The 11,920-nt window shown below is 41.4% G+C and overlaps 1 protein-coding gene across 1 annotated transcript; it reads left to right on the plus strand.

Moving 5' to 3' along the window:
• Positions 1-249: 249 nt before the first annotated feature.
• Positions 250-8,326, plus strand: prdm8b (PR domain containing 8b). The gene is made up of 4 exons (XM_035765633.2): positions 250-1,854; positions 4,102-4,326; positions 4,784-5,018; positions 5,823-8,326. Exons 2-4 carry the CDS (start codon positions 4,108-4,110, stop codon positions 7,178-7,180), a joined length of 1,812 nt encoding a protein of 603 aa, XP_035621526.1. The 5' UTR covers positions 250-1,854; positions 4,102-4,107; the 3' UTR covers positions 7,181-8,326.
• Positions 8,327-11,920: the final 3,594 nt, after the last annotated feature.

The following is an 11,920-nucleotide window of genomic DNA, read 5'->3' on the forward strand; positions in this document are numbered from 1 at the left end:
GGTCAACCCTGTTATGGTCAACCCTGTTATGGTCAACCTTCTTACTTTATTTGGCACTTAATAAGCACTTAATAGTTGTTTTTTTCAACCCCTTGTGAATTGGGAAAAATAGTTGTTTTTATTACAGTTGAACATGTGCTCTTTGTGGCAGAATGTTAAAATTAGGTGAAATCAAAAGTTGTTTTATTTTGGTCCAAGTTAAACTTCTCAAAAATCACCTTTTTTTTTTGGGGGGTAATACCCATTATCTTATAGGACACGCAACATCTTTGTTCAGAACACCAGAGTTCTGCTGGTTTCTGCTATTCTCTCCGTTAAATTCAGATCCACTCAAAATCCACTCGCGCTCAGTAAATGAGCATAGGACATGACAACATCAAATTGTAGACTATCCTGGTTTTAATCAGCGGTTGTCGCTAACACAGATTATCACTTTAAAAAAAATGTTTTACCTTTATTTAACTAGGCAAATAATTATTTACAAATATTTAACAAATACTTATTTACAGTACAATGACGGCCTACCCCGGGTAAACCCCGTCGACGCTGGGACAATTGTGCGCCACCCTATGGGACTCCCAATCGAGTCCCAGATATGATGCAGCCTGGATTCGAACCAGGTACTGCAGTGACGCCTCTTAGCACTGAGATGCAGCATCTGAGACCATTGGCGCAACTCGGGAGCATCATCAGCCGGGTTGGCTCAGTAGTGGAGCGGCTAATGATATCCATAAAGATGATGCTTGGCCCTTTTGCTCCGGACGATGGGCACGGGCCGGGCAGGTGTCCACGAGGCTCCCTCCCGACTCCCTGCTGCGAAGAGTCGCGTGCGGAGCGCAGCGGGAAAGGAAAGGCGCAGTAGCTCTGCGAAAAGAACACTTTGGAGATGATGTTGATGGTAAAGGAGACGGAATGATATCGATGTCCATATTATCCATGGGACATTCATATTACTGTCTTTTACATGAACTTCAAATAAGATAATAATAACAATAATAACAATAATAATAATAATAAAAATAATAATAACAATATTTAGATAAAATCCCATAAGATATATAATACATGTAGTTTCAATTCAATATTTATCGAATAGAATAGAAGAAGAAAACACAATCCTACTGTGAAAAATCTATTATTAGATTATAATAATTAGCCTTTAGCTATTCGAGTTAAAAATCCTTAATTTGCCTTGTATAAAATCCTATATATTGGGATGTTGTGCTCCCGCAACTGAAAACAATGAAATTGGCCTAATAATAATAAAATAAAATAAAATGTTTTCTGCAAGGCTATGGCACTTTGTATGTAGCCTGGATATTACCTATAAATCTCATCAAATGACAGTCGGTCAGTGAAGAGTTAAAGGGAGGAGACGCCGAGTGACACGCCTCATTGGGCATATTATGTGCTGCAAACAAAACGTGTGTGTGTGTGTGTGTGTGTCAGTCAGCCAGTGCATTGCGCCCCTTCTCCATGCCTCTCTCTCTCTCTCTCTCTCTCTCTCTCTCTCTGTCTCTGTCTCTGTCTCTGTCTCTGTCTCTGTCTCTCTCTCTCTCTCTCTCTCTCTCTCTCTCTCTCTCTCTCTCTCTCTCTCTCTCTCTCTCTCTCTCTCTCTCTCTCTCTCTCTCTCTCTCTCTCTCTCTCTCTCTCTCTCTCTCTCTCTCTCTGCAGCGAAGGGCTATATCTGCGGCACCACTGTCACTTTCACGACCACACAGGGACATGTACTGACGCCGAGGGGAGGACTTGATCGTAACCTGCTCTCGAAGGCGGCAAATTGATTCCAGCAATCATTTTTTTGTGGATTATTCTTTATTTTCAACAACAACAACAACAACAACAACAACAAAGGTACGTAGTTTACAACCTACATTTGGTTGCGTTTTAAATGGGTGGTTTGTTAGGAATCGAGAGAAAGACAGACAGGCAGACAACACCACAAAGCAGTAGCCTTAGACAGCATCCTTGCTGCGGTCTATGAATGGACCGTCGTGTAAAATCTGAATACAGCGCTCCGCAGATGTAAGGGGGCGAGGAGACAAAACAGGGAAAAAAAATCAGTACTTGCATTGATTTAGGACAGTTTTTTTTTTTTTTTTTACACTGACAAGGCACCCAGATTTAAGAGTAAAACACGCTCTGAAATAGAGGGCAGAAGGTTGAATGGGTTGGCCTCATTCGTTTTAAGGATGCGCATACATTCCGGGTGCTATTCTCTCTCATTTAGCTCAGATGCATATTCATTGGAGCTTTTGTGTGGCTTTTCTCTGGTGAGAGAGCGACCTTTTAAGTCACAAAAGAACCGGCTTTATATAGAGGATGGAGCGAAAAATTGCTTTTCTGAAAGCGTCGTCGGTCTCTAGTTGAAGGGTTGCATTTGGTGGATAACATATAATTGCCAAAAAATAAGAGGAGATTGTAATTGCTACAAACTATTTCTCTCTCCACCAATCCAGCTGAAGAGAAAAGTTAGTCTTTTTTTTGTTCGGCCGGTCAGAACGTTTCTTGAACGATAAGATTTTTGACGGAAGCGCGTCTGAAAAGAGGAACGATTGGTTTTGATCCGCATGCAGACTCCAGTGTGTTTTGCTTTTAGTCTGAGACACAAAAAGCTAAATGAACGGAAAACAAATCGCGATCCATCATCAGACAGCAGAAAAGGAACAACATCTCACGGTGTGATGACATGTAACGCCTGTCCAATATTATATTCGACTTGTCAGTGTTTTAAAACCTTGTTATTACACGTTTACTATGCATGCCGTATTATCTTCTATCTTTATCTTTACATGGTAAATGTTTTGTATAGTCTGAAGGGAGATACTCCAAGGCAGCATGATTAAAAAAAACAATACAAATAAAAAATACATTATCTGTTGAATAGCATTCGTGCAATAACATTTATATAGGCATAGTCTATAACATGACACAAAAATAACATGTAAAATAATAATAATAATAATAATAACACATGGATTTAGATAATACGACGTGCAATCAGTATCGTTATAACATTGTAAATATTTGTCAGATTTTCCTCTCGACGCGCCTGTTTCAGCCAATCCACGCCGTGTCCAGCGTTGTGTCTCTTCCGGCCTACGCGTAATTGAAATTAACAAGTGGCAAAGAAAAGACACATAGATCCCAGCTGCGTAACGCGTTGCAGGCCAGAGGAACTGGGCTCCACGTCACCCGGAAAATACACCAATTCAGAGTGTAAATGAGAAAAAAAAATAAAAAAAATTAACTCCGCGTGCAGCCTTTAATTACTGTCTCGAGAGGGAAAAGTGGCGGATTATGGTAATGAGGTGGACATACGTTTAGAGCGCGTGTAGAAATGGAGCGGAGAGGGTAGATGACGTGAAATCGGTGACTTTTGACAGTCCACTCCAAATCCATTCGATATACTCTCATTTATACAGACCTCGTCATTTCTTACTGCTATATCTTTCTTCTTCCACGGGCTACAATTAGTTTACACACTTGTAATAAATTAGGGTTTGAGGTGGATGTGGCTGCAGTGTGAATTTACAATAGCCTAGAATAAAGCATTTGTGATATTAATTCAGCTGCTTGACGTAATTGATATTATAATTATCAACAATAATATTGGATCCAGGGATAATATATTATTATCATTGTCATTATTATCACACACTTTATGTGTTATTATAATTGTTTTTGTTGTTGATGTTTATCATTATTAGGCTATATTAACATACTCATTAATACCATTGTTATTATTCCGTTTAGGCCCATGCAATTATTTTCTCACTATTAAACAGCTATTCCAAACAGCACTTGTGAATACCACGGAAATATAGGCAAGCAACCATACTCTTTGAAATTGATAGGCCACTCTCATTGTACAATAGACTTCAATTAATTAAAACGCCCAGCCCCCCCCAAAAAAGGCACTTTCCCAGTCCAGCATGGCCTTGACAGCTGAGTCCGATGTACTTAGCCAACCTTCTCACAAAGTGCCAATTTATTTCACCTCCTCATCATCGAGACCATTTGTATATTACGTTTTATTTTATTTTATTCATTCTCTCTCTCTCTCTCTCTCTTTCTCTTTTGTCTGTCCGCAAACAACAGCCAACGATGGAGGAATCCAGCTCACATAAGTTGGTTTGGGACGGCGACGCCAAAGCAGTGCAGCAGTGTCTAACGGATATATTCACCAGTGTTTATACCACATGTGACATTCCGGAAAATGCCATTTTCGGCCCTTGTGTTTTGAGCCACACGTCGTTGTATGACAGCATAGCCTTCGTAGCGCTCAAATCAACGGATAAACGAACTGCGCCATACATATTCCGGGTAAGGAAATAATAATATTGTGATTTTTTTTTCCGAGAATGATAATACTCCAAATATTCTTTATTTACGATTTCATTTACATCTCCTTATTCCGACTGAATTAAATTGTCTGCCATTTGGTTGATTTATCATTAGGCCTATTGCAACCAGAGTAGAAGATAAAAAAAATAAGATACAATTATTATTTTTTTAAATTCTATTTCTCATGACATTAGTGTGAAACCTATATTATTTATATTAGACCCAATTGGACGTGTTATCTTACAAGATAGCGTGCAGGATTATAATGTATATGAATAGTTGCACAGCCAAAACACATTCAAAATAGCCTATTTTTATTTTTTATTTTTTGGACAGCCTTTGCGTTTAACGATTAGAACGAATGCTGCAGCACGCACTTCTCGTTTGAGTCCAACTAACGGGTTTGCCTCGCTCTCTGTCACCGTTCAACGCGCAGGTGGACACGTCAGCAGCCAACAGCACGTCCGAGGGCTTGATGTGGCTGCGGCTCGTGCAGTCGGCGCGGGACCGGGACGAGCAGAACCTCGAGGCCTACGTGAAGAATGGACAGCTGTTCTACCGGTCTCTCCGGAGGATCGAGAAGGACGAGGAGCTGTTGGTCTGGTACGGGAAAGACCTGATTGAGCTGCTGCTGCTGCTCAGTGCCGGTAAAGCGCCGGTCAAGGCCAAGGGTGAGTTGGTAGCCTGGCTGATTAGTGTAGCCTGGCTTAATAGTGTAGATGGCGGAATAGTGTAGATGGCTGAATAGTGTAGATCGCTGAATAGTGTAGATCGCTGAATAGTGTAGATCGCTGAATAGTGTAGATCGCTGAATAGTGTAGATCGCTGAATAGTGTAGACGGTCTACGGTTTGCATTGAAGCATTGCATTTCAGTTGGGTGGTTTGTAGTTTCTGTAATAATCCATCAAAATAATTCCAATAGTCATATTCAGTTTAAATTCAAAGTCATATAAGAATATAATATAACAGCTGTTGTCAAATTCTTTGGTGTTTTTTTTTTAAATATTTTTTTAACGTAATATGTAATTGTTTTATTGTATGTGTGTTTATAGATTTGTTTAATGTTGTGTTAGTGTGTGTAAATTGTTTTGTCTGAAACGTTGCTCCCCCTGGTGCTAATGGACCAGGTCTCTCTTGGAAAAGAGATGTTATCTCAATGAGAAAAAAACTGTATGAATAAAAGTGAAATGAAAGTAAATAAAATAAAAACAAATGAGACCATATTTACAATCATTTACACACACAGTTGAGGGTAAATAAATAGTGTAAATTAGGTGTCCAAAAATGAATGCAATATGCCTATTCTGTATTTATAATTTATAGTTTATATTAATCACAAGACGATGGTCATATTTCAGCTTTACCAAAACATTACAGGACCCACTACTGTTTTTTTTAGGAAGATACGGAATATTATCAAGATTTTGGTTTCTTTCTGAATGACTGACATTATTTTCCTTCTATCCATTTCCAGGGTCCACTCCCTACTCCTGTCCTGACTGCAACCAGCGCTTCCAGTTTGAGTTCCCCTTCCTGGCCCATCTGAGGTTCCGCTGCACCAAGAGACTACAGAGCATGGCGGCAGGCAGTGTGGACGAGGAGGTCCCCAGTAAGGAGCCAAGCACTGAGCGCCCTAACCCCAACCCTAACACCACTGCACCCACCAGAGCTAGCCCTAAACTGGGCCGCTCGGATGGGGACAGCGCCAAACCCTCCACAGACTTCCATAACCTAGCCAGAGACCTCGAGAACAGTCGCACCAGTCCGCCGAGCGACCGTGAGGCTGAGATCCGCAGCGAGAGCTCTGGGAAGAGGAAGTTCTCCGATGTGGAGGACAGAGTGAGGGATGGTAGCAGCGCCTCTCTGAGTCTGTCTCAGTCTCACAAGTCTAAGGAGGAGCTGGCTAGCTCAGCACAGAACTATCGGGGAGTGTACGGCCTGGAGGAGAAACGAAGAGGGCCGACGTTTTCCCCACCAGGGTCGGGATCCACTGAGTCAGGCGGTGAGAGTAAACGCAGCGCCTTCACCGAGGTCAAGAAGTCTCCACAGAGCCTAAAGGCGCACAGTACCAGCGGCACCAAAAACCTCCAGAGCTCCAACGCCGAAAACAAGGACGGAGGTCGGCCCGGCCCCGTCAACAACCCTCCCCAGGAGAAGCATCTCAACATCAGGCAGGTTCTGTCGGAGACTCAGCCTGTCCAGGCACAGACCCGCATGGAGGCCTCTCTGCTAGGGAGCGCCTTCACCTCTGTAGCCCAGCATGGTGGGGGGAACAGCGGGGAGAGGAAGAGCGCATTCAGCCAACCCTCCCGCCACGCTACCTCCTCCTTCTCCCAGATCTCTCCTCTGGTCATGACCACTCCCAAACACCTGGACTGCCACCCTGCTGTGGGCGACACCATCTCCTCCTCTAGACTCTACCAGGCTGACCACCTGGCCGCCAAACTCCATGGCGCCGAGCTGGGCGCCAACTGCCCCGTGCCGGGCGCCATGTCCAAGCAGAGCCCGTTCCTCTACACAACGGCTGCTGCCACAGCATTCTGGCCTAAGAGCCAGGGCCATATCCAGCTGCAGATGCCCTCAGCATTAACCTTACTCCCCCCCTCCTTCACCTCTCTGTGTCTGCCCGCCCAGAACTGGTGCGCCAAGTGCAACGCCTCCTTCAGGATGACCTCTGACCTGGTGTACCACATGAGGTCGCACCACAAGAAGGAGTTTGCCATGGAGCCGATGGTTAAGAGGAGGCGGGAGGAGAAACTCAAGTGTCCAATCTGTAACGAGTCGTTCAGGGAGAGGCACCACCTCTCGCGTCACATGACCTCCCACAATTGACATTCAGATCAATAACAGACCGTTTTCACACTGCTAGGGGGGCGAACCGAGTCGAGCTGTACTGGCCTGGTTACGGAATTGCATTTTGATGAAGGAAGCCTTGCTTGAAAGGACAGTGTGTAAAGAATATACTGTAGACGAACCAGCACAGTAAGGTTTGACCACTGACGTTGCTGGGATGGACCATAAAGGACTATGGGAAAATAGTATACCCGTGCCAGGCCAGCACAGCACGGTTTGAGTCGGCACGATAGTGGGAAAAGGGTATCACATCACAGACCATGGGGAGGAACTTTTTTGCTGACTGACTGACTGGCTGGCTGTCTGACACTGACTGGCTATATGACTGGCTGGCTGACTGGCTGGCTATATGACTGGCTGGCTGGCTATATGATTGGCTGGCTGGCTGACACTGACTGGCTATACGACTGGTTGACTGGCTGGCTGACTGTCTAGCTGGCTGACTGGCTGACTGCCTGGCTGGCTGACTGGCTGACTGCCTGGCTGGCTGACTGGCTGACTGGCTGACTGCCTGGCTGGCTGACTGGCTGACTGCCTGGCTGGCTGACTGGCTGGACATACACCACTTAAAGGAGCACTTGTTTTCAACACAGAAAATTATTATCGTTCCTTGAGTCTGTTTTTGGTTTCAAATGTCATGTTTCTTTATGCTAATGCATTTTGACTTCAGAAATGAATTAATTTATCTTATGAAGCACTTACAATTTGGTAAATAAGGGAAAATAAGAATATGTGTATTTAAATGTACAGTACGTTTGGATTTTATATTATATAAAGACATATATAGAAAATGATAAATAAAAAATAATTACATTACACGGTTTTACTATTCAATACGTTTTTTTCATGTTCACTTTAAAAGGCTGGATGATATTGACACAAAGGAGGATATGACGTCAGACAGACTGGCTATATTTCAGAGTGCACCGTGTGACAATAGGTATCGATGCAAATCTATACAGTTACGATGTACATACCTGGTTTGTTTGAAATGCAAAGTGTAATATTTTGTGTCAGTGGGGAATACAGTAGTTTCAGTGTTTCTTTCTTCATGCTGAAATTCACTACTTGATAGTTTACCTTGATCATGTTGAATGATTTGACAATAAAATAGCTTTATTTTCATCTCTATGTGTGGAGCCTGTGTTTATACAAAATAACAATGTAAAGAAATTAGATTTACCAAGGAATATAAACCATTTAATATAATATATAATCCACGCGTTTAAGGTTGCACATGCCTAATTAAATCACAGACCTACTTGGAGATCGTCGAATAAACGCAACTACTGGTCGAAAGATGAGCCATTTATTATTATTTTTTTTTAAACAAGTACATGTTTTAGGCTGACAAAAAATGGTCCTAAATCCATCTCAAAGATATAACGGTCATTGACCGTATTATGGTTACCACGTTTATTTCAGCCTTTGTACACAAAGAGTAGACTTGTTTGTGTCGCCCATTCTTAACACGCTGTGTTGGCTAATAAAACAAATGTGATTTTGTGGCCCATAATGTATGAAAAGAAGATCGGGATTCTGACAATGAAACCATATTTTCTGCAGTCCTATTCTGTAATCACACGAGCTTTACATTTAGCTTGGTCCATGTCTGCAAAAGTCGGATTTTCCTGATCCTGAGAGATCTGGGCCTCGTTTCCCAGAGCATTTGTAGCGTTACGATCATAGTTAGAACCATTTTACAAGATATATTTAGTAGCCGAGCTGTTTCCCCGCGTCTTCGTTAGTATCATGCTAACGTTAAGTGCAACATTAGATAGAGGACATTAGAGGACATTAGAGGATCTTTTTGTTGTTGCCCTTCCGCGTCACTTCATTAACAGAATATGTCCGATGAACAGAGAATCAAGAGACCGTCTGTGACCGCAGATAACTTCAGTACGAATTTGACTACACATACAAAGTTCCCAAAGTGTTTTACACTTGTTACAAACAAGGGAAGGATTAAAAACTCGAGATGACTGCATTACACAATACATATAAGATACACGAGCCAATACAGGCTATTTCCATCATATTTGAATCCATTTCACTTTCAATCAAATGAGTTCTATTTTGCGACACGGCTGCTGTCTGTAATTTGTGCCTCACTGTGTTTCGTGGTGTGTGACAACAGGAGCGCAACGACGTGCCCAGTCTGGGATCTAGTGTATTAGTTAGTATTGGGTGAGCGTAATAACCCGCCTCAGTAGCCTATTTGCAGCCATGGGTTGTAATATCTCTCTATATGAGCGGATCCGTCTTCAGTATCGTGGAATAATTCTATTGTTCAATGAAGATTGTAATATAGAGAAAGCAGAGAGATCCGCTTTTCTTTCCGTGTTATCAGTATCGACAAACGCGGCCTAATGACGCACTGCGAACGTCCTCTCTCTCTAAATGCTTGTTTGGCGAAACGCGTAAAGAGTTGGCTCATAAATAACGTTGCATCTGGTATGATCACCGTCATGCAAACTGGGAAACGAGGCCCTGTATAATAATAAACATAACCATTATAATCATAATTTCAGCAGAAATATTATATATTTAGTGTTTCATTTTAATTTCCTGGTATATCATGATTTAAAAAAATAATAATAATTTTAATGATAATTGCGTTTAACAGTTCAACACAGAATTATGCCTATTGTGTCGCGATAAAGTAGCATAAAACAAATAATAGCTGATACACAGCAAGAAAAGTGCTATGATGTCATAAGGTGAATGCACCAATTTGTAAGTCGCTCTGGATAAGAGCGTCTGCTAAATGACTTAAATGTAAATGTAAATGTAACACATCTCCATGGTTACTTCACGGGCGCAAACAGCGACGAGTTGCATAAAAAGGCCCGTTTCCTACCTAAAACTGTCGGAACCTGTCATAGCACAGGGTTTATTAGCCCGAAATCTGAACTTTTATTTACTTCTTAATGAGAAGAAAATGTGATTCCTATGAACATTATCCTATACATTCACCCTAAGAGATGCGATGGTATCTTGCTAAATCCACAGAATATCAGCGAACAACACCTGCAAATGTTTTCCATCAAATGTGATAAAACGGAAGAATAAAAAATAAACCACTACATGTTTGATGAGTTGCAAATGATCATACTTTGCCTATAATAGGTCTACTTTACCTTTTACCATCAGCCTGTAATAGGTCTACTTTACCTTTACCATCAGCCTATAATAGGTCTACTTTACCTTTACCATCAGCCTGTAATAGGTCTACTTTACCTTTACCATCAGCCTGTAATAGGTCTACTTTACCTTTACCATCAGCCTATAATAGGTCTACTTTACCATCAGCCTATAATAGGTCTACTTTACCATCAGCCTATAATAGGTCTACTTTACCATCAGCCTATAATAGGTCTACTTTACCTTTACCATCAGCCTATAATAGGTCTACTTTACCTTTACCATCAGCCTGTAATAGGTCTACTTTACCTTTACCATCAGCCTATAATAGGTCTACTTTACCTTTACCATCAGCCTATAATAGGTCTACTTTACCTTTACCATCAGCCCATAATAGGTCTATTTTTACCATCAGCCTATAATAGGTCTACTTTACCATCAGCCTGTAATAGGTCTACTTTACCATCAGCCTATAATAGGTCTACTTTACCTTTACCATCAGCCTATAATAGGTCTACTTTACCTTTACCATCAGCCTATAATAGGTCTACTTTACCTTTACCATCAGCCTATAATAGGTCTACTTTACCTTTACCATCAGCCTATAATAGGTCTACTTTACCATCAGCCTATAATAGGTCTACTTTACCATCAGCCTATAATAGGTCTACTTTACCTTTACCATCAGCCCATAATAGGTCTACTTTACCTTTACCATCAGCCTATAATAGGTCTACTTTACCTTTACCATCAGCCTATAATAGGTCTACTTTACCTTTACCATCAGCCTATAATAGGTCTACTTTACCTTTACCATCAGCCTATAATAGGTCTACTTTACCATCAGCCTATAATAGGTCTACTTTACCATCAGCCTATAATAGGTCTACTTTACCTTTACCATCAGCCTATAATAGGTCTACTTTACCTTTACCATCAGCCTATAATAGGTCTACTTTACCTTTACCATCAGCCTATAATAGGTCAACTTTACCTTTACCATCAGCCTATAATAGGTCTACTTTACCATCAGCCTATAATAGGTCTACTTTACCATCAGCCTATAATAGGTCTACTTTACCATCAGCCTATAATAGGTCTACTTTACCTTTACCATCAGCCTATAATAGGTCTACTTTACCTTTACCATCAGCCTATAATAGGTCTACTTTACCTTTACCATCAGCCTATAATAGGTCTACTTTACCATCAGCCTATAATAGGTCTACTTTACCTTTACCATCAGCCTATAATAGGTCTACTTTACCTTTACCATCAGCCTGTAATAGGTCTACTTTACCATCAGCCTATAATAGGTCTACTTTACCATCAGCCTATAATAGGTCTACTTTACCATCAGCCTATAATAGGTCTACTTTACCTTTACCATCAGCCTATAATAGGTCTACTTTACCTTTACCATCAGCCTATAATAGGTCTACTTTACCATCAGCCCATAATAGGTCTACTTTACCATCAGCCCATAATAGGTCTACTTTACCATCAGCCTATAATAGGTCTACTTTACCTTTACCATCAGCCTATAATAGGTCAACTTTACCTTTACCATCAGCC

This window comes from Oncorhynchus keta, chromosome 14 (assembly GCF_023373465.1).
Source record: "Oncorhynchus keta strain PuntledgeMale-10-30-2019 chromosome 14, Oket_V2, whole genome shotgun sequence".
NCBI lineage: Eukaryota > Metazoa > Chordata > Actinopteri > Salmoniformes > Salmonidae > Oncorhynchus > Oncorhynchus keta.